The following is a 24,120-nucleotide window of genomic DNA, read 5'->3' as shown; positions in this document are numbered from 1 at the left end:
TAAGTTCAGGTAGTCCTTCACGGTTTGCTTCTGTTTGGTGCCTAATGAATACAACCATGTCCTGTTTCCTGCATCTGGTTTAGATTGAATACAACCGTGTCCTGTTTCCTGCATCTGGTTTAGATTGAATACAACCGTGTCCTGTTTCCTGCATCTGGTTTAGTTTGAATACAACCGTGTCCTGTTTCCTGCATCTGGTTTAGATTGAATACAACCATGTCCTGTTTCCTGCATCTGGTTTAGATTGAATACGACCGTGTCCTGTTTCCTGCATCTGGTTTAGATTGAATACGACCGTGTCCTGTTTCCTGCATCTGGTTTAGATTGAATACAACCGTGTCCTGTTTCCTGCATCTGGTTTAGATTGAATACAACCGTGTCCTGTTTCCTGCATCTGGTTTAGATTGAATACAACCGTGTCCTGTTTCCTGCATCTGGTTTAGATTGAATACAACCGTGTCCTGTTTCCTGCATCTGGTTTAGTTTTTGATTTCATACATCCAGTACCAGGGCTGTTCCTTACTTGTGTTGATTCCTGAACATGTCTTCACAGCTCCTGTTCCTCTGGTTTATATCATCACATATTATCAACAGACATATATATACACACACACACACAAACCCCAATGTTAAACGTTTGTACCAACAGCTCAGATGAAAATAAATGAATTTACGCTGTGGGGTCCCTTGATTGAGTGTTATGTTTGTTAGGGCATGTTATTGTGTTGTTTGTTAGGGCATGTTATTGTGTTGTTTGTTAGGGCATGTTATTGTGTTGTTTGTTAGGGCATGTTATTGTGTTGTTTGTTAGGGCATGTTATTGTGTTGTTTGTTAGGGCATGTTAGTGTATTGTTTGTTAGGGCATGTTATTGTGTTGTTTGTTAGGGCATGTTAGTGTATTGTTTGTTAGGGCATGTTATTGTGTTGTTTGTTAGGGCATGTTATTGTGTTGTTTGTTAGGGCATGTTAGTGTGTTGTTTGTTAGGGCATGTTATTGTGTTGTTTGTTAGGGCATGTTATTGTGTTGTTTGTTAGGGCATGTTATTGTGTTGTTTGTTAGGGCATGTTATTGTGTTGTTTGTTAGGGCATGTTATTGTATTGTTTGTTAGGGCATGTTAGTGTATTGTTTGTTAGGGCATGTTATTGTGTTGTTTGTTAGGGCATGTTATTGTGTTGTTTGTTTGAGCACGTTAGAGTGTTTTTGATTGTTAGGACACGTTAGAGTGTTTTTGTTAGGACATGTTAGTGTATTGTTTGTTAGGGCATGTTAGAGTGTTTTTGTTTGTTAGGACACGTTAGAGTGTTTTTGTTAGGACATGTTAGTGTTTTGTACAGATATCATGCTTGCAAACAAATTCTAGAGTTCACAAACCCCCCCCAATCGTATGTGGAAAATTCCCACTTCCCAAAATGGAAGCAAACGAGATGGAATGGGGAGTGACCTCTGTGCATTTGTCCAATAAAAACTCATTCTTGTTGCAAGACATTTTTACTGCTGTGTGCACAAATGAATACATCACAGGTTAGTCCCTCCCTGTTTTGGCCTGTTGGCTTCCGTTTGGTTCCTAGTGATTACCACCCACTTGAAGCCCATAGGGTAACAGTTTGTCTATTTCTAGTGTTGTAGCCCACAGTGGAACAGTTTGTCCATTCCTCTAATGGTAGTTCTAGTGTTGTAGCCCACAGTGTAACAGTTTGCTCATTCCCCTAATTTTTTTATTTAACAAGGCAAGTCAGTTAAATACAAATATTAGGGGAATGGGCAAACTGTTACCCTAATGGTAGGTTAAAGCAGGGTTTCCCAAAGTCAGTCCTGGTTAGGGTTTGACTGGGGTAGGCCGTCATGAAAATAAGAATTTGTTATTAATAGACTTGCCCAGTTAAATAAAGGTCAAATAAAATAAAAAATCCAGACGTAAAATCTGGCATGTGTCTGTAATGTAGTGAGGCAGAAACTCGACCAATGGCCTGGTAATCTGTTCCTAGATCTGTTGGTAAAGTTAACCCTTTACTCTAGGCTCATGTTGCGTAAGGTAAAGGTTGACTTTTGCACTTGGAGACAATTGTTTGGCGTCCTAACGTGCGGCATGGAGAGCTGGACGATCAATATCGAGTGCAACTAAAGCCATGTATCTCCGTTGTGGGGGTTTAGATTCAGATCTCTTCGGGGAGTTACGGTAATGAGTAGTCCGCTCCATGATGACGTCATCAGTAGATGAAAGCTAATGGGTCCCGCCCATCGGGACTCGCACCGAAAAGAACGGAGAAACAAACCCAGCTTCACTGCTGTCGTGTTCTTCACATGTCCCATCTATTCTCCCAGATAAGTGTTTTGTTGTGAGAAAAGGTTACGAATTGACTGATTCCAATCTCAGACTGTAGGGGGGTAGTTTTATCCATTATCTGCTGCTCGACCTCAAAAGGAAAGTGTTTTTGTTTCCTCCACGGAAAAGTTCAGAAAAGGTGAGTGGTGACGCGCTTTACTTTAAAGTCTTGCGCAAACATGATTGCTTAATTAACGCCATTCATATAATGCGTACAGCATTTATATCCAGTTACGCTGTTAGCCTACATTATTGACACAGTCGAATGAAAATCAGTGCAGTCGCTCGATACAATCAAAATAACTATAGTTGGCTATTTTACATAGATTTTTCATAATTAAGTCTTAAACATACACATTCATGATTGGGATTCAAAACGAAGTGAAGCATATTTTTTGGTTTAAATATTTGTAGTTGGAAGTTAGGGCGGGAGTGGGTTGCGTGGGGGCGGGGTAGTTTAGGGGGGGGTATTTGCGTGCGTGTTAAGAGTCAAAGACTGGTGTAAATCCCAGTTTTCTTCTGTTGAGTGTTGTCAATATGAATGGTTCTAGAAGGCTAGTGTTTTGTAGACTAGTGTTCTATTGTCAATATGAATGGTTCTAGAAGGCTAGTGTTCTATTGTCAATATGAATGGTTCTAGAAGGCTAGTGTTCTATTGTCAATATGAATGGTTCTAGAAGGCTAGTGTTCTATTGTCAATATGAATGGTTCTAGAAGGCTAGTGTTCTGTTGTCAATATGAATGGTTCTAGAAGGCTAGTGTTCTGTAGACTAGTGTTCTGTTGTCAATATGAATGGTTCAAGAAGGCTAGTGTTCTGTAGACTAGTGTTCTATTGTCAATAGAATGGTTCTAGAAGGCTAGTGTTCTGTTGTCAATATGAATGGTTCTAGAAGACTAGTGTTCTGTGCTAATGGTCCCTAACGAGCAATAAGATGAAAGTAGGAGGGGAGAGACAGAGGGGCAAGGAGAGAGGATATTAGGAGGGGAGGGGCAAGGAGAGAGGATATTAGGAGGGGAGGGGCAAGGAGAGAGGATATTAGGAGGGGAGGGGCAAGGAGAGAGGATATTAGGAGGGGAGGGGCAAGGAGAGAGGATATTAGGAGGGGAGGGGCAAGGAGAGAGGATATTAGGAGGGGAGGGGCAAGGAGAGAGGATATTAGGAGGGGAGGGGCAAGGAGAGAGGATATTAGGAGGGGAGGGGCAAGGAGAGAGGATATTAGGAGGGGAGGGGCAAGGAGAGAGGATATTAGGAGGAGAGAGACAGAGGGAGGATATTAGGAGGGGAGCGACAGAGGGAGGATATTAGGAGGAGAGAGACAGCGGGAGGATATTAGGAGGAGAGAGACAGCGGGAGGATATTAGGAGGGGAGAGACAGAGGGAGGATATTAGGAGGGGAGAGACAGAGGGAGGATATTAGGAGGGGAGAGACAGAGGGAGGATATTAGGAGGAGAGAGACAGCGGGAGGATATTAGGAGGGGAGAGACAGAGGGAGGATATTAGGAGGAGAGAGACAGCGGGAGGATATTAGGAGGGGAGAGACAGAGGGAGGATATTAGGAGGGGAGCGACAGAGGGAGGATATTAGGAGGGGAGCGACAGAGGGAGGATATTAGGAGGGGAGCGACAGAGGGAGGATATTAGGAGGGGAGCGACAGAGGGAGGATATTAGGAGGGGAAGCGACAGAGGGAGGATATTAGGAGGGGAGCGACAGAGGGAGGATATTAGGAGGGGAGAGACAGAGGGAGGATATTAGGAGGGGAGAGACAGAGGGAGGATATTAGGAGGGGAGAGACAGAGGGAGGATATTAGGAGGGGAGCGACAGAGGGAGGATATTAGGAGGGGAGCGACAGAGGGAGGATATTAGGAGGGGAGCGACAGAGGGAGGATATTAGGAGGGGAGAGACAGAGGGAGGATATTAGGAGGGGAGCGACAGAGGGAGGATATGTATTTATTTTATTTCAGCTTTATTTAACCAGGTAGGCTAGTTGAGAACATGTTCTCATTTGCAACTGCGACCCGGCCAAGATAAAGCGTAGCAATTCGACACATACAACAACACAGAGTTACACATAGAATAAACAAAACATACGGTCAATAATACAGTAGAACAAAAGAAAACAAAAAGTCTATATACAGTGAGTGCAAATGAGGTAAGTTAAGGCAATAAATAGGCCATGGTGGCGAAGTAATTACAATATAGCAATTAAACACTGGAATGGTAGATGTGCAGAAGATGAATGTGCAAGTAGAGATACTGGGGTGCAAAGGAGCAAGATAAATAAATAAATACAGTATGGGGATGAGGTAGGTAGATAGATGGGCTATGTACAGGTGCAGTGATCTGTGAGCTGCTCTGACAGCTGGTGCTTAAAGTTAGTGAGGGAGATATGAGTCTCCAGCTTCAGAGATTTTTGCAGTTCGTTCCAGTCATTGGCAGCAGAGAACTGGAAGGAAAGGCGACCAAAGGAAGAATTGGCAGCATGAGTGAAGGATGCTTTGTTGTGATATAGGAAGCCGAGTCTAGATTTGATTTTGGATTGGAGATGCTTAATGTGAGTCTGGAAGGAGAGTTTACAGTCTAACCAGACACCTAGGTATTTGTAGTTGTCCACGTATTCTAAGTCAGAGCCGTCCAGAGTAGTGATGCTGGACGGGCGATCGGGTGCAGGCAGTGATTGATTGAATAGCATGCATTTAGTTTTACTGGCGTTTAAGAGCAGTTGGAGGCCACGGAAGGAGAGAGAGACAGGGGGAGGATGTTAGGAGGGCAGAGACAGGGGGAGGATGTTAGGAGGGCAGCGACAGGGGGAGGATGTTAGGAGGGCAGCGACAGGGGGAGGATGTTAGGAGGGGAGCGACAGAGGGAGGATGTTAGGAGGGGAGCGACAGAGGGAGGATGTTAGGAGGGGAGCGACAGAGGGAGGATGTTAGGAGGGGAGCGACAGAGGGAGGATGTTAGGAGGGGAGCGACAGAGGGATATGAAAGGATAGAATGAGGAAGAGATATGGGGGAGGAGAAAGATAATAGATGGAGATGGGAGGGAGGGAGTAAAAGTTAGTGAGGTATAGGGTTATAGGGTGAAGGTGGTCTTTACCACTCCAAGGTCTGGGAATGGGGAAGTAGATGTGTCTCTACCACTCCAAGGTCTGGGAATGGGGAAGTAGATGTGTCTCTACCACTCCAAGGTCTAGGAATGGGGAAGTAGATGTGTCTCTACCACTCCAAGGTCTGGGAATGGGGAAGTAGATGTGTGTGTGTGTGTGGGAAGTTCTAAACATCACAGAAATTGTGTTAATAGATCCGTACAGTAAATCCTCTGTGTTTCTCTGGGTAAATGTGTACAGTTCTGTTTTGTGCCATAAGTGGCACCCTAATCCCTCCATAGTGCCCTCTGGACTGGAGTTGTATGGGCCCTGGTCAAGTAGTGTAAAACATAGAGAATAAACTGCCATTTAGGACACAGTCCTGGGAACCTTGCCTTTGTACATTATTATGGCTGCTCACTCACACTGGTGTGTGTGTGTGTGTATATATAACACACACTGTTTTATCATATCATTTCAGCTGTTTGTGAATGTGATATAAGGAACCATAATGTTTAGAAGGATCTTGACAGAGTAGAAGGGTTGTGTTACTAAAGGTATTGAGTTACAATGTGGACGGCTGGGGGGGCAGACAGACTGTCTGACTTCATGTCTCTCTATCTGAGTGTTAGTGTCTTTTCTGTGTTTTCTTAGAGCACTGTGAGTTGGCTACTTCCCTCCAGACTCCCGCTGTGTGTTGTTGAACAGACACAGACATGGACACATTAGCTGTTACCCTCTCTGTTGTTGAACAGGCACAAAGACATGGACACACCTGTTACCCTCTCTGTTGTTGAACAGACACAGACATGGACACATTAGCTGTTACCCTCTCTGTTGTTGAACAGGTACAAAGACATGGACACACCTGTTACCCTCTCTGTTGTTGAACAGGCACAAAGACATGGACACACCTGTTACCCTCTCTGTTGTTGAACAGGCACAAAGACATGGACACACCTGTTACCCTCTCTGTTGTTGAACAGGCACAAAGACATGGACACACCTGTTACCCTCTCTGTTGTTGAACAGGCACAAAGACATGGACACACCTGTTACCCTCTCTGTTGTTGAACAGGCACAAAGACATGGACACACCTGTTACCCTCTCTGTTGTTGAACAGGCACAAAGACATGGACACCTGTTACCCTCTCTGTTGTTGAACAGGCACAAAGACATGGACACACCTGTTACCCTCTCTGTTGTTGAACAGGCACAAAGACATGGACACACCTGTTACCCTCTCTGTTGTTGAACAGGTACAAAGACGTACAGAGTCATTTACGCTTTCATTTTAAATGAATATGTTAACATTTCTAAAAACATACTTTAACTTTCACATTATGTGTAGGCCAGTGACACATCTCCCATTGAATCCGTTTTGAATTCAGGCTGTAACACAACAAAAGGTGGGGAAAGTCAAGGGGTGTGATGACTTTCTGAAGGCGCTGTAAGAATAAAGCGACTAGGCAACAGGATTGATAATAAACAATAGCAGTGTATGTGATGAGTAAAACAATGTAGTGCAAAAAGGGTCAATACAGATAGTTAAATATTTAACCAAGCCGTAAGGCTGCTAAACAGTTAGTCTGGGTAGCTAGTTAGTTAAATATTTAACCCATTTTTGGGGCCTTCCTCTGACACGGCCTGGTATAGAGGGTCCTGGATGGCAGTCTGACTACTGCTGTACGACTTCCACTGCTCCTTGCTTCACCCTTTACATGAAGAGTAGAACTAAATAGAACAGAAGGACATTTCTCAGTTTAGTTAAAGGTATTTCATCTCCGGTGACTGGGCAGGAGGACACTTGGGCATTCCTGATTTGTGTTTTCCAGGAAGCGCCAGTCCTGTTCCTGGTTTCCTCCCTGAGGATGGTGTGGGAAGGAAGGATGGGGGTGGGGAGAAAGAGAAGGGGGGGAGTAGCTGTGTCTCCACCCAGGTTGTCTCTGTGTGTGTGTGTGTGTGTGTGTGTGTGTGTGTGCGTGTTTTAAGCCTATCCCAGACCTTAACTATTCAGAGTTAATGCCTAAACTTAACCATAAACACAAAATGTGATGTTTGGAACAACTTCTAAATGTTACCTTTGAGAAACATGGATGAACATCTAATTCTGACGTGAGACTGAGACAGCTGATAGGACAAACACAGACCAGAAAGAAAAGAAAGGATTGTGTTCACTACTAACCAGCTGAATCTCCTCCGTTATGTCAACCTGTTGCTGTGTTCACTACTAGAACCAGCTGAATCTCCTCCGTTATGTCAACCTGTTGCTGTGTTCACTACTAGAACCAGCTGAATCTCCTCCGTTATGTCAACCTGTTGCTGTGTTCACTACTAACCAGCTGAATCTCCTCCGTTATGTCAACCTGTTGCTGTGTTCACTACTAGAACCAGCTGAATCTCCTCCGTTATGTCAACCTGTTGCTGTGTTCACTACTAGAACCAGCTGAATCTCCTCCGTTATGTCAACCTGTTGCTGTGTTCACTACTAACCAGCTGAATCTCCTCCGTTATGTCAACCTGTTGCTGTGTTCACTACTAGAACCAGCTGAATCTCCTCCGTTATGTCAACCTGTTGCTGTGTTCACTACTAGAACCAGCTGAATCTCCTCCGTTATGTCAACCTGTTGCTGCGTTTGGCCACAGCCAGTTATTGTGAAGAAAATAGGAACATTCTCTCTCTTTGAAGGTCACCAACGTTTCAGCAGCTTCATCATCATGAAAACCGTCCATCCAACCAACTACCTCCTCATCCTCATATTTGTTTTAGTTTTTTTCTGCTCTTTTGCACACCAGTATTTCTACCAGTATTTCTACCAGTATTTCTACTTGCACATCCTCATCTGCACATCTATCACTCCAGTGTTAATTGCTAAATTGTAATTACTTCGCTACTATGGCCTATTTATTGCCTACCTCCTTACTTCATTTGCACACACTGTATATAGATTTTGTATTGATTTTCTACAAACGTACAGTCAATAACGTACAGTGTTGACTTTATGTGTAACTCAGTTTTTTTTGTCACATTGCTTTGCTTTATCTTGACCAGGTCGCAGTTGTAAATGAGAACTTGTTCTCAGCTGGCCTACCTCCTTAAATAAAGGTGAAATAAATCAAATGAAAAACTCAGGCTGTAGAACAACTGAGATGTAGTGTCCTGCTGGTTAGTGTCCACACTATTAAACAGTGATTCACTGGTACAGACTATAATTCAGCTGTAGTGTCCTGCTGGTTAGTGTCCACACTATTAAACAGTGATTCACCGGTACAGACTATAATTCAGCTACTCAAGTGGAAACACTGCATCTAGACTCATGGAGGATAACTCAACGTGTTGACTTGTTTCCATTGTGGACACACTACATAGTGTCAACTCCAAGAGGTTTAACTGTGTCTGATCCTATACAGACATGAGGGAAGGGACAGTGATGATAATCACCGTGATGGTGTATTTATGTATGTTATGGTAGCAGTACTGCTAAACCTGTCTGACCGGTAATATTGATGCAGGTTATTCAAAAACAAAAAATATAGGCCACACAGAGATGTAGAGATTAGCATTGGTCTCTGGTGGAATATTCCATGGGTCTGATCGCTACTGAAACCAGCCAGTGTCAGCACGTGTGTGTGTGTGTGTGTGTGTGTGTGTAAAATAGCCACACATGTCAACCAGATGGACACAATGGAACTATCTCTATTGCAGCCAGAGGAGGAGGGTCAGTTTATACAGGTAATGTATCCAAAATGACACCCTATTCCCTATGGAGGGAACCCTATAGCACCCTCTTCCCTGTGTAGGGAACTCTATAGCACCCTTTTCCGTATTGGCCCTGGTCAAAAGTAGTGCACTACGTGAGTGATTCCTCACAAAACCCACACCCCAAAAATAGTTTGGGGTTTTTCAGGAAACCTAAACCATAGAATAGTTCTTTGGCGGAAATATTGTTGACATATTTGGCGTTTGTATCTAAAAGCATAATGGAGAAATAATTAAACAAAGTTGGTGTGTGTGTGTATATATCTATATCTCTTTTAGTCTTACACAGGCCTCCTTTAAGACTCCATAGTGTTTCATCTGTAGAGGCTACAAAGCAACATTGGTGTCACGTGAAGATTTACTGCTTGCTCTTGAGCAGGTGAATTTGTCCCAGTGTCTGGTGGAAAGCAGACTGAACCAGGATTTCCTCTAGGATTAAGCCTTAGCTCTATTCTGTTCATTTTTGTCCTAAAAAACTCCCTAGTCCTTGCTGATGACAAGCATACCCATAACATTATGCAGCCACCACCATGCATGAAAATATGAAGAGTGGTACTCAGTGACGAGTTGTTTTGGATTTGCCCCAAACAATGCTTTCTTTTCAGGACATAAAGTTAATTTATTTTCCATACTGTTTTAAAGTCACTATTGGCTTCATGGTGAAATCCCTGACCTGTTTCCTTCATCTCTGGCAACTGAGTTGTAGTGACTGGGTGTATTGATAGACTGTCCAATGTGTAATTAATAACTTCACCATGCTCAAAGGGATGTTCAATGTCTGTTTTTTTTTTTTTTTTTTTACCCATCGACCAACAGGTGCCCTTTGCAAGGCATTGGAAAACCTCCCTGGTCTTTGTGGTTGAATCTGTGTTTGAAATTCACTGCTCGACCGAGGGTCCTTAGAGATAAATGTATGTGTGGGGTACATAGATGAGGTGGTCATTAAACACTGTTATTGCACACAGTGAGTCCATGCACCTTATTATGTGACTTGTTAAGGACATTTTTACTCCTGAACTTAATTAGGCTTACCATAAAAAAGGGGGTGAATACTTATTGACTCAAAACATTTTTTATTAATTTGTAAACATTTCTAAAAACATTATTTAACTTTAACATGATGGGGTATTGTGTGTAGGCCAGTGACACAAAATCTGAATTGAATCAATTTTAAATTCTGGTAGAATTTGGTAGAGCGTAGCTCGGTTGGTAGAGCATGACTCTTGAAATGCCAGGATAGTGGGTTCAATCCCAGGGACCACTCATTTGGCACGCATGACTAAGTTGCTTTGGATAAAAGCGTTTGCTGAATGACATACGGTTGAAGTCGGAGGTTTACATACACCTTAGCCAAATACATTTAAACTCAGTATTTCACAATTCCTGACATATAATCCTAGTAAAAATGCCCTGTCTTAGGTCAGTTAGGATCACCACTTTATTTTAAGAATGTGAAATGTCAGAATAATAGTAGTGATTTATTTCAGCTTTTATTTCTTTCATCACATTCCCAGTGGGTCAGAAGTTTACATACACTCAATTAGTATTTGGTAGCATTGCCTTTAAATTGTTTAACTTGGGTCAAATGTTTCGGATAGCCTTCCACAAGCTTCCCACAATAAGCTGGGTGAATTTTGGCCCATTCCTCCTGACAGAGCTGGTGTAACTGAGTCAGGTTTGTAGGCCTCCTTGCTTGCACACGCTTTTTCAGTTCTGCCCACAAATGTTCTATAGGATTGAGGTCAGGGCTTTGAGATGGCCACTCCAATAATTGATTTTGTTGTCCATAAGCCATTTTGCCACAACTTGGGAAGTATCCTTGGGATCATTGTCCATTTGGAAGACCCATTTGCGACCAAGCTTTAACTTCCTGACTGATGTCTTGAGATGAAGCCTCAATATATCCACAATTTTCCTTCTCATGATGCCATCTATTTTGTGAAGTGCACCAGTCCCTCCTGCAGCAAAGCACCCCCACAACATGATGCTGCCACCCCCGTGCTTCATGGTTGGGATGGTGTTCTTCAGCTTGCAAGCGTCCCCCTTTTTCCTACAAACATAACAATGGTCATTATGGCCAAACAGTTCTATTTTTGTTTCATCAGACCAGAGAACATTTCTCAAAAAAGTACGATGTTTGTCCCCATGTGCAGTTGCAAACCGTAGTCTGGCTTTTTTATGGCGGTTTTGGAGCAGTGGCTTCTTCCTTGCTGAGCGGCCTTTCAGGTTATGTCGATATAGGACTCGTTTACTGTGGATATAGATACTTTTGTACCTGTTTCCAGCATCTTCACAAGGTCCTTTGCTTTTGTTCCGGGATTGATTTGCACATTTTGCACCAAAGTACGTTCATCTCTAGGAGACAGAACGCGTATCCTTCCTGAGCGGTATGACGGCTGCGTGGTCCCAAACTATTGTTTGTACAGATGAATGTGGTACCTTCAGGCATTTGGAAATTGCTTCCAAAGATGAACCAGACTTGTGGAGGTCTACAATTCTTTTCTGATGTCTTGGTTGATTTCTTTTGATTTTCCCATAATGCCAAGCAAAGAGGCACTGAGTTTGAAAGTAGGCCTTGAAATACATCCACAGGTACAACTCCAATTGACTCAAATTATGTCAATTAGCCTATCAGAAGCTTCTAAAGCCATGACATCATTTTCTGCAATTTTCCAAGCTGTTTATGTAAACTTCTGGCCCACTGGAATTGTGATACGAATTATGAGTGAAATAATCTGTCTGTAAACTATTGTTGGAAAAATTACTTGTCATGCACAAAGTAATGTCCTAACCGACTTTCCAAAACTATAGTTTGTTAACTCTTGGGAATGTGGGACGTGACCGTCCCACCTGCGGGACACACTATTCAACAGCCAGTGAAATAGCAGAGCGCCAAATTCAAAACAACAATAATCTCATAATTCAAATTTCTCAAACATACAACTATTATATCCCATTTTAAAGATACACTTCTCCTTAATCCAACCACATTGTCCGATTTCAAAAAGGCTTTACGGCGAAAGCATAGCATTAGATTATGTTAGCACATCACCTTGACACGAAAAACCACACAGCCATTTTCCAAGCAAGGAGAGGCGTCACAAAAACCAGAAATACAGCTAAAATTAATCACTAACCTTTGATCTTCATCAGATGGCACTCATATGACTTCATGTTACACAATACATGTATGTTTTGCTCGTTAAAGTTCATATTTATATCCAAAAACCCCATTTTACATTGGTGTGTAATGTTCAGAAATGTTTTGCCTCCCAAAACTTCCGGTGAATGAGCACATCAATTTACAGAAATACTCATCATAAACGTTGATAAAATATTAAACTAATTCAAAGAATTATAGATACACCTCTCCTTAATGCAACCGCTGTGTCAGATTTCAAAAAGAACTTTACAGCGAAAGCACACTTTTCAATAATCTGAGTACAGCGTTCAGACACAAAACCAAACCCGCCATTTTGTGGAGTAAGTAAAACTCAGAAATAATATTATAAATATTCACTTACCTTTGATGATCTTCATCAGAATGCACTCCCAGGAATCCCAGGTCCACAATAAATGTTTGTTTTGTTCGATAAAGTCCATCATTTATGTCCAAATACCTCCTTTTTGTTTGTGCGTTCAGTCCACTACTCCAAATGCAGGAAGCGCGCAAAAATGTCACGACAAAAAGTAAAACAAAGTTATATTTACGTTCGTAGAAATATGTAAAACGATGTATAGCATCAATCTTTAGGATGTTTTTAACATAAATCTCTAGTAATATTCCAACCGGACAATTCCAATGTCTTCAGAAAAGAAAAGGAACACAGCTCACACTCACGTGAGCGCACACCTCTGAGCTCATGTAATTTCCTCACTCATCTGACTCCAGGCCCTCTTGTTCACTTCAAATTCACAGTAGAAGCCTGAAACAACGTTCTAAAGACTGTTGACATCTAGTGGAAGCCTTAGGAAGTGCAAAATGAACCCTAAGTCACTATCGGCAATCACTTGAAAAAAAACACAACCCTCAGATTTCCCACTTCCTGGTTGGATTTTTCTCAGGTTTTTTCCTGACATATGAGTTCTGTTATACTCACAGACATCATTCAAACAGTTTTAGAAACTTCAGAGTTTTCTATCCAAATCTACTAATAATATGCATATCCTACCTTCTGAGCCTGAGTAGCAGGCAGTTTAATTTGGGCACGCCTTTCATCCGGACGTCAAAATACTGCCCCCTACCCTAGAGAAGTTAACAAGAAATTTGTGGAGGGGTTGAAAAACAAGTTTTATTGACTCCAACCTAAGTGTATGTAAACTTCTGACTTCAACTGTGTATATAAAATGTGTTCTACACATTTCTATCTGAATGTTCTGTAATGTTAAACCCTCCTGAACAGGCCCCATGGGCTAGAACCTGGCAGCTCTTTGATTGGTGTTGCCATGGTGAAGAGGATTCTTAATGTCCTAGGAGGACACTGATTGGACGGCCAGGGTTTGGAGTGGGTGTGTTTGTGTGTCTGCAGTCAGGCTAGTGCCTATGTAGCTGATGGAGAGTTTTCAGTGTGAGTCTAGTAGAGTGGAATTAGCCTGGTCCCAGATCTACTGATCTATCATAGTAGAGTGGAATTAGCCTGGTCCCAGATCTACTGATCTATCATAGTAGAGAGGAAATAGCCTGGTCCCAGATCTACTGATCTATCATAGTAGAGTGGAATTAGCCTGGTCCCAGATCTACTGATCTATCATAGTAGAGAGGAAATAGCCTAGTCACGTCCCAGTTCTGTTTGTGCATCATGCTAATACTTCTTGTCATGTCTAACAGTGGCATAATGGCACAAACAGACTGGTACCCAGGCTAGGGAAGATATGACAGACCAAATACATTTCCTAGACAGTGGAACAGGAAGAGGAAGAGTTAGGAGGGAAGGACAAAAATGATACACCCCTCCCTCCCTCTTATCTCTTAGTATTCTCTGTAGTTATGACATCCACCTCTCCTGTCTATTGTAAACTGTTTAGAGGGCCATTTGGAACTGTGATGTTATTATCAGGTCTATTAGTATAACAACTAAAATGGGTTTCTCCTCCCTTTCTCTCCTCTCCTGTCTGCCTCTTTCTGTCCATCTGTCTACTCTAGGTGGTTGTCACGACTGCCCTTCCTCCCACAATGTCTTCTGAAACCAAGAACATCCAGGGGTCAGTATCCCCATGCTCTACGACCCCTCCCCTGACCTCCAGGTCCCCTGGCTCCCCAGTCTCTCCGGTGTCCCCTGGGTCCCTGTGCCCGCCGGCCTTCCGGCACCGAGACCGTTCCCCCTCCCCCATGAGAGGTTACCTCATACCCAGCCCCCTGCCAACCAGACGTACTAGGACCTGCTCCGCGTGAGTACATACACACACACACACACACACAGTTAGTGTTATAATTCAATAGTTATGAAACTGCTTAACTTATTATGTCTAGGGGTCCTAGTCCTAGCTACATGGTCTGTAACCTGACTCATTATGTCTAGGAGTCCTAGTCCTAGCTACATGGTCTGTAACCTGACTCATTATGTCTAGGGGTCCTAGCTACATGGTCTGTAACCTGACTCATTATGTCTAGGGGTCCTAGCTACATGGTCTGTAACCTGGCTCATTATGTCTAGGTGTCTTAGCTACATGGTCTGTAACCTGGCTCATTATGTCTAGGGGTCCTAGCTACATGGTCTGTAACCTGGCTCATTATGTCTAGGGGTCCTAGCTACATGGTCTGTAACCTGGCTCATTATGTCTAGGAGTCCTAGCTACATGGTCTGTAACCTGACTCATTATGTCTAGGGGTCCTAGTCCTAGCTACATGGTCTGTAACCTGACTCATTATGTCTAGGGGTCCTAGCTACATGGTCTGTAACCTGGCTCATTATGTCTAGGTGTCTTAGCTACATGGTCTGTAACCTGGCTCATTATGTCTAGGGGTCCTAGCTACATGGTCTGTAACCTGGCTCATTATGTCTAGGGGTCCTAGCTACATGGTCTGTAACCTGGCTCATTATGTCTAGGGGTCCTAGCTACATGGTCTGTAACCTGACTCATTATGTCTAGGGGTCCTAGCTACATGGTCTGTAACCTGACTCATTATGTCTAGGGGTCCTAGCTACATGGTCTGTAACCTGACTCATTATGTCTAGGAGTCCTAGCTACATGGTCTGTAACCTGACTCATTATGTCTAGGGGTCCTAGTCCTAGCTACATGGTCTGTAACCTGACTCATTATGTCTAGGGGTCCTAGCTACATGGTCTGTAACCTGACTCATTATGTCTAGGGGTCCTAGCTACATGGTCTATAACCTGACTCATTATGTCTAGGGGTCCTAGCTACATGGTCTGTAACCTGACTCATTATGTCTAGGGGTCCTACTAGCTACATGGTCTGTAACCTGACTCATTATGTCTAGGGGTCCTAGTCCTAGCTACATGGTCTGTAACCTGACTCATTATGTCTAGGGGTGTCCTAGCTACATGGTCTGTAACCTGACTCATTATGTCTAGGGGTCCTAGTCCTAGCTACATGGTCTGTAACCTGACTCATTATGTCTAGGTGTCTTAGCTACATGGTCTGTAACCTGGCTCATTATGTCTAGGTGTCTTAGCTACACGGTCTGTAACCTGGCTCATTATGTCTAGGGGTCCTAGCTACATGGTCTGTAACCTGGCTCATTATGTCTAGGAGTCCTAGCTACATGGTCTGTAACCTGACTCATTATGTCTAGGGGTCCTAGTCCTAGCTACATGGTCTGTAACCTGACTCATTATGTCTAGGGGTCCTAGCTACATGGTCTGTAACCTGACTCATTATGTCTAGGGGTCCTAGCTACATGGTCTGTAACCTGACTCATTATGTCTAGGAGTCCTAGCTACATGGTCTGTAACCTGACTCATTATGTCTAGGGGTCCTAGTCCTAGCTACATGGTCTGTAACCTGACTCATTATGTCTAGGGGTCCTAGCTACATGGTCTATAACCTGACTCATTATGTCTAGGGGTCCTAGCTACATGGTCTATAACCTGACTCATTATGTCTAGGGGTCCCAGCTACATGGTCTGTAACCTGACTCATTATGTCTAGGGGTCCCAGCTACATGGTCTGTAACCTGACTCATTATGTCTAGGGGTCCTAGCTACATGGTCTGTAACCTGACTCATTATGTCTAGGGGTCCCAGCTACATGGTCTGTAACCTGACTCATTATGTCTAGGGGTCCTAGCTACATGGTCTGTAACCTGACTCATTATGTCTAGGGGTCCTAGCTACATGGTCTGTAACCTGACTCATTATGTCTAGGGGTCCTAGCTACATGGTCTGTAACCTGACTCATTATGTCTAGGGGTCCTAGCTACATGGTCTGTAACCTGATTGGATGTGTGCATTAATATGAGAATTAAGCGTATGTGACCAGGTGTTGACTGCATTTACCCAGGAGACACCTTACCTTGGTCCAGGACCAGCTCTGTCTCTCTTGACCTCGTGGTCGGTCAGTCCAAGAGGATTATTATTGGTTCAGATGGTGAGGAAACAATATGTACAAGAAGGAAACATACCAAAGGCCCAAACTAAAGACTCTAAACCAAACCAAAGGCCTCAAGACCACCAAAGAAATCCTTCAGCCTCACGGTTTTTCCAGATGGGACACTGACTGACATTCACCTTAATTGGCAACACCTGATGTGCTTATCAAGGCTTAGCTCAGCACCTAGACCCGTTTGGTGCTGCCATCTGGGGGATGGAGTGTGGAAGTGTATCCTGGCAGTGGCAATCTGTTGACTGTTTGCCAACACTACCCCCACCCCATATCATAACACTGTGCGCCGTATCATAACACTGTGCGCCGTATCATAACACTGTGCGCCGTATCATAACACTGTGCGCCGTATCATAACACTGTGCGCCGTATCATAACACTGTGCGCCGTATCATAACACTGTGCGCCGTATCATCACACTGTGCGCCGTATCATCACACTGTGCGCCGTATCATCACACTGTGCGCCGTATCATCACACTGTGCGCCGTATCATCACACTGGGCGCCGTATCATCACACTAAAGTAGTAGGTCAATTAAGAGTTGTGAGCTTATGCCTCAACTTCTGTCATTGCACCACACTATCACAAGGGGGAGTTAGAACGCTGATATGTCACTCGTCTAAACTGTGGCACAAATTGGGGGATTTTTCACACCAAGCTCAGCTGTTTACGCTATCCTTTTGTAAATGAATGGAGCTGGGAATGTTTCAGTCTGAGAGTCTCTCTCCTCTGGCGCTAGAGTCCTGCATCAGGCAAAACAACATTTAGCTGGCGGGTTGGTCCCAGAGTTGAGAGAGAACTTGGGGAAATACAATGGCTCAATTACACTTGACATATGGACTGATGATTTTAGAAAAATAGACATGGTGTCCTTTTGGTTTCTCTCCCGCTAAAACCAGAAATAAACCATTCTAAATAACAAACTGTCTTTATTTACCACAGTGTGAGAGTGACAGCCCCTCTATAGAAAGTGAGTTTCTGAAACACGGAGTCCTTCTTTACTGATGAGAAGAAGAAACTGAATGAAAGAAAGTACAGTGAGGATAGGGAGGGGAAAAAGATTGCCCATATTTTCAAGACCTGAGCTAGTTAATTTATTTAATTAATGAAATGTACTAGTTTATTTAGGCAATTTAATATTCATCTAGGTTTGGCCTATTTAGTAGGCTATTTACAGCAAAATCTATATTTGTCAGCATAAAGCTGTGACTCACTCATTTCTGGCTTTGTATCAAAATAAATAAGTACCAACATTCTTTCTGATCAACTTGGTCAAAACATTTCTTTATTGAAGACTAATCTGCTCATATTGTTTGTGTTAAATTATTTGTGACGTTGTCGTGGTTACAATGAAGAATGGAAACCGAATATATCAAATCTAATTCATACTGAATAATTAGATGCGTGTTGCAAGCTTGTCATTGTTCCTTTCTGAAAATGTTGCCTGCCTTTTATTGTGTGTGTGTGTGTGTGTGTGTGTGTGTGTGTGTGTGTGTGTGTGTGTGTGTGTGTGTGTAGGGCGGAGCGTGCAGCGGAGGGTCCGTCGTTCAGCGGCGTATGTAAGTGTTTCTCTCGGACTAAAGGACACGGCTTCATCACACCAGCCGACGGAGGCAGCGACATCTTTGTCCACATCTCAGAGTGAGTTTGTGGGTCACGGCCTCAACACATATTAAAAAAATAATAGCAGCTCCCACTCACCCAGTGATGAGGACGGTGACGAGGGGTACGGTCTGCAGTTCACTGTGTGTCCTTCCACCTTTTATCGTGGCGTCATTGGTCCCTGAGGTCCTAGTGCCCGTCTTTAGAGAGGAGAGTCTCTCTCCTTCAAAAGCAGGCTATTCGAGTGGTCGACCGTATCAGAAGTACAGAGCGATTGGTACAGCCGGTACTTTTAGTCCCCAAGAGCAATGGAATGTAGCGTCCCGTCCTGAACCTCAAGGTAGCAAGTTCAAAATGCTCACACTCTGCCGCCGCCGGCTACTGCAGTCGGTGCCTCCCAGCAGTTGGTTCAAGTCCATACATCTGAAGGATTTCTATTATTTTCAATGTGCTATACATCCTCCCCATCTCCCAATCATCCTTCTCTATGGTAGTGGAGGCGGTGCCAGGGGATCAGAGTATTGGCCTATCAGGGTGATTGGCTGGTCGTAGCGGAGTCGAGGGAACAAGTGGAGCTCCACGCTGCCACGCTGGTTTCCCATAGTCAGTCTCTGAGTTCATAGTGAATCTCTGGGGTTCGTGGTGAATAACAAGAAAAGTTGCTTGTCTCCGATTCAGTTTCTGGGTCTTGTTTTGGACTTGGTTCTGAATAATTTGTTTTAGTCCCAACAGAGGAGGGTCGCATTGCAGCTTTGTCTGGCACAGTTTCAGCTGGGGCACTCTTTTAGACTTGTGCATGCGGTTATTGTGTCTGATGGTCTCTATGATAGCTGTGGTGCCTCTGGGACTTCTGTTAATCATACCTGCTGGCCTTGTACAGCTTGTACCTGCTGGCCTTGTACGAGTCGCGTTGGGATAGGTCATCAGGGTTCATTCTGTTGACATTGAATGCTGCAGTATGGGCTCTCAGCATGGCAGGGATTTCTCTGTTCATCCAATGTTTTTGGTTGGGTTATGTCCGGATTGTTATTTTGTGGGTACATCATCATCAACACATTTCCTAATGAAGTCTGTGACTGACGATGTATATTCCTCAATGTTCATGGATGAGTCTTTAAACATATTCCACTCAGTATTCTCAAAACATTCCTGCAGCATTGAGTCTGCCTCTGTCCAGCTCCTCACCGTTCTCTGTGTTGGTGGCTCCCTCTTGAGTTGCTGCTTGGAGGAGGGGAGTAGGAACAGAGAGCCATGATCTGATTGGACGAAGTGAGGGCGGGAGATGGTTATTTACGAGTCACTGAGTGTACAAAACATTATGGACACCTTCCTAATATTGAGTTGCACCCCCCCTTTGTTCAAGGCACTAAAATATTTTCTTGCCTTTTGAATGGCACACATACACAATCCATGTCTCAATTGTCTCAAGGTTTAAAAATCATTCTTTAACCTGTCCCCTCCCCTTCATCTATACTGATTTGAAGTCCATTTAACAAGTGACATCAATAAGGTATCATAGCTTTCACCTGGTTAGTCTGTGATGGAAAGAACAGGTATTCATAATGTGTTGTACACTCAGTGTATGTTTGTGGTCTGGCAAGTTGTGTACACGTGGTTCTAGGAGAGAAGACAGTTGGAAAAGAACAAACTGATTAAGATGAGCATGTATTCTCATCTCTCACTCATCCCTCCTCCCTCTACAGTATCGAGGGGGAATACGTGCCAATGGAAGGAGATGAGGTGAGCTATAAGGTGTGCTCCATCCCTCCCAAGTACCAGAAGATCCAGGCGGTGGATGTCACCATCACCCACCTCAACCCAGGATCGAAGCACGAGACCTGGGGTGGGGCGCTGCTCAGCTCCCCCTGAGTCCCGGAGGTTTCTGGAGGGGAGAAATGTCAACAGGGAAAGGGTCCCCTTCTTTTTAGTTTTTCTGAAGGGACATATGGGTTAAAGCTTGTTGTGGGAGGAAATGGAAAGGTTGGTATTTGAATGGGGAAGACATGTATCATTAGACTGGAAGGTTAATCAAATAAAACTGCATCACTTCAACAATACATGGTTCTCTAGTTTTTATTCATTGTTTGAACTAATATCACTGAGATCTCATTTGTACATTTTTACATTTTAGTCATTTAGCAGACGCTCTTATCCAGAGCGACTTACAGTAGTGAATGCATACATTTCATTCATTTCATGCATTTTTGTACTGGCCCCCCGTGGGAATCGAACCCACAACCCTGGCGTTGCACACACCATGCTGGCGTTGCAAACACCATGCTCTACCAACTGAGCCACATGTAGGCTACAGTGGTAAGCATCCCTCCATGTAGGCCACAGTGGTAAGCATCCCTCCATGTAGGCTACAGTGGTAAACATCCCCCCATGTAGGCTACAGTGGTAAACATCCCCCCATGTAGGCTACAGTGGTAAACATCCCTCCATGTAGGCTACAGTGGTAAACATCCCCCCATGTAGGCTACAGTGGTAAGCATCCCTCCATGTAGGCTACAGTGGTAAACATCCCTCCATGTAGGCTACAGTGGTAAACATCCCTCCATGTAGGCTACAGTGGTAAACATCCCTCCATGTAGGCTACAGTGGTAAACATCCCCCATGTAGGCTACAGTGGTAAACATCCCCCCATGTAGGCTACAGTGGTAAACATCCCTCCATGTAGGCTACAGTGGTAAACATCCCCCATGTAGGCTACAGTGGTAAACATCCCTCCATGTAGGCTACAGTGGTAAACATCCCCCATGTAGGCTACAGTGGTAAACATCCCCCCATGTAGGCTACAGTGGTAAACATCCCTCCATGTAGGCTACAGTGGTAAACATCCCCCATGTAGGCTACAGTGGTAAACATCCCTCCATGTAGGCTACAGTGGTAAACATCCCTCCATGTAGGCTACAGTGGTAAACATCCCTCCATGTAGGCTACAGTGGTAAACATCCCTCCATGTAGGCTACAGTGGTAAACATCCCTCCATGTAGGCTACAGTGGCAAACATCCCCCCATGTAGGCTACAGTGGTAAACATCCCCCCATGTAGGCTACAGTGGTAAACATCCCTCCATGTAGGCTACAGTGGTAAACATCCCTCCATGTAGGCTACAGTGGTAAACATCCCCCCATGTAGGCTACAGTGGTAAACATCCCTCCATGTAGGCTACAGTGGTAAACATCCCCCATGTAGGCTACAGTGGTAAACATCCCCCATGTAGGCTACAGTGGTAAACATCCCTCCATGTAGGCTACAGTGGTAAACATCCCTCCATGTAGGCTACAGTGGTAAACATCCCTCCATGTAGGCTACAGTGGTAAACATCCCTCCATGTAGGCTACAGTGGTAAACATCCCCCATGTAGGCTACAGTGGTAAACATCCCCCCATGTAGGCTACAGTGGTAAACATCCCTCCATGTAGGCTACAGTGGTAAACATCCCTCCATGTAGGCTACAGTGGCAAACATCCCTCCATGTAGGCTACAGTGGTTGTATAGACCGTTTTCTGTGTTTACAAAGTTGGTGTCAGAACAAGGGGGAGTTCTTAAAGAATGCCAGCAAAAAAGGGCTCTATTTACATGTTTCTTATGAGGACATTCACACTACTTATGGATTATAATGGGATTTTAAGGCTCATATGAATGTCCTGCTTATTATAAAGTTTGTGTCATCATCGCAAATCAACTGCATTATACTTTAAAAGAAAAACCACTTCAAGTTCAACCAGTAAAATGGCTCTTTGTCTAGCTTTTGCTACAGCCTGTATAAATGAGCTTTAGCTTTCTAGCTAACGACTGCGGCATCCAAAATAGTTATTTTGCAAAGATCAAATTATAATCTTAGCAACTGTTCAAGCAAGAATCAACACATCACTGTAAGTGTATGAGAACCCCAAAAATATGTTTAGTTTAGAAGTGATTAAAAGGTAGATCTAGGCTGTGTTGAATGGGCGCAGATGGAGAGGGCTTTCTTACTGCAGCCAAGAGTCGCGCTCATCTGTGGCTGACGTCAGTGTGTCGTGTACAGGAAATTAGTCTATTGTCGGAGGAGAAAAACATTCACACATTTAAAAACAATTTGCTACTTATCCTTTTATCTATAAAATGTGTTGCAACTTTTAACTTCATTTGTTTTTAATCACTTTACACATATTTTGGGATCCACCCTTGTAAATGTAATTTGCTTGATGATGCGCAAGTGGAAAAGGAGCTTCTCGTTTCGTACAAGGGTATTCTCGATTACCTTTGACCTTTATCAAAAAGAGTGGAGAGAGAACAGAGGAGAAAGGACGCAGGAGTTGAGAGTCCATTGAAAAAAGAAAGAGATGATGCGATGCAGGAAGCAAACATTTTTTTCCTCTCCTTTCCTTCCACTGAGGTAAAAATCACAGGTGGAAGCTGATTCCCAGTCCTTCTCTTCCATGCTGGACCCTCGTCCTTCCACCTCTCATTTCCTTCTGTTTAGATAGAGAAGACTGGAGAGTTGCTATATTCCTGTTCTTTAACATCTCCTAATAAGGTCACTTTGAATACTGCAAGCTCAACTTCCTGATCATAGTGGTTTCTTCTCAGGGTGTTTCAAAGTAAAAAATGCTGTGACGCAACCAATAGTTAATGCAATGTAACGCCTACACATCTAGTCAGGCAAGAAGTTAACCAGTAGTTTCCTGTCAGGGTGTTACCCCTCATCCTGACACCTCCATCACACGACAGCTTCATTGTGCAAAATAGTACCCAACACCATCTGGATATGTGTGCAACAAAAGTTCAATATTTACCTGTCAAGCCATCTAGACATATCATTTGATGCATATGTTTGATAAATCCAAAGTATGCACCACACAGAACACCCTGCAACTGCCTCTGCAACGCAATGCTTCCCTGTAGCTCAGTTGGTAGAGCATGGTGTTTGCAACGCCAGGGTTGTGGGTTCGATTCCCACGGGGGGCCAGCACAGGAAAATAAAAAAATGTATGAAATGTATGCATTCACTACTGTAAGTCGCTCTGGATAAGAGCGTCTGCTAAAATGTTAAAAAAATGTTTAAAAAAATAAAAAATGCTGCAAGGCAAACGCGGCGTTCCATTGGAAATGTATGTACTTCTGGTCTACCTAAACGCAATAACACTGTTGGTGTGATCGAGGCGTGAGATGCTGTGATGCAGGAAGTGAACATAATTGAGAGAACAGGGAGTGAATATGTAGCTGCTATAAAAGAGAACAGAGTGAATATGCAGCTGCTATAAAAGAGAACAGAGTGAATATGCAGCTGCTATAAAAGAGAACAGAGTAAATATGCAGCTGCTATAAAAGAGAACAGAGTGAATATGTAGCTGCTATAAAAGAGAACAGAGTGAATATGTAGCTGCTATAAAAGAGAACAGAGAGTGAATATGTAGCTGCTATAAAAGAGAAAAGAGAGTGAATATGTAGCTGCTATAAAAGAGAACAGAGTGAATATGTAGCTGCTATAAAAGAGAACAGAGAATGAATATGTAGCTGCTATAAAAGAGAACAGAGAGTGAATATGTAGCTGCTATAAAAGAGAACAGAGAGTGAATATGTAGCTGCTATAAAAGAGAACAGAGAGTGAATATGTAGCTGCTATAAAAGAGAACAGAGTGAATATGTAGCTGCTATAAAAGAGAACAGAGAGTGAATATGTAGCTGCTATAAAAGAGAACAGAGAGTGAATATGTAGCTGCTATAAAAGAGAACAGAGTGAATATGTAGCTGCTATAAAAGAGAACAGAGTGAATATGTAGCT

The 24,120-nt window shown here is 43.4% G+C and overlaps 1 protein-coding gene across 1 annotated transcript; it reads left to right on the top strand.

Moving 5' to 3' along the window:
- The first annotated feature begins 2,203 nt into the window (after positions 1 to 2,203).
- Positions 2,204 to 20,404, top strand: LOC106592621 (calcium-regulated heat stable protein 1). Its single transcript, XM_045719681.1, has 4 exons — positions 2,204 to 2,465; positions 14,320 to 14,564; positions 18,264 to 18,386; positions 20,051 to 20,404. Exons 2-4 carry the CDS (start codon positions 14,350 to 14,352, stop codon positions 20,214 to 20,216), a joined length of 504 nt encoding a protein of 167 aa, XP_045575637.1. The 5' UTR covers positions 2,204 to 2,465; positions 14,320 to 14,349; the 3' UTR covers positions 20,217 to 20,404.
- The last annotated feature ends 3,716 nt before the right edge of the window (positions 20,405 to 24,120 follow it).

This window comes from Salmo salar, chromosome ssa06 (assembly GCF_905237065.1).
Source record: "Salmo salar chromosome ssa06, Ssal_v3.1, whole genome shotgun sequence".
Lineage (NCBI taxonomy): Eukaryota > Metazoa > Chordata > Actinopteri > Salmoniformes > Salmonidae > Salmo > Salmo salar.
The sequence above is the reverse complement of the archived record's forward strand: the minus strand, read 5'-3'. Positions and strand labels throughout refer to the sequence as shown.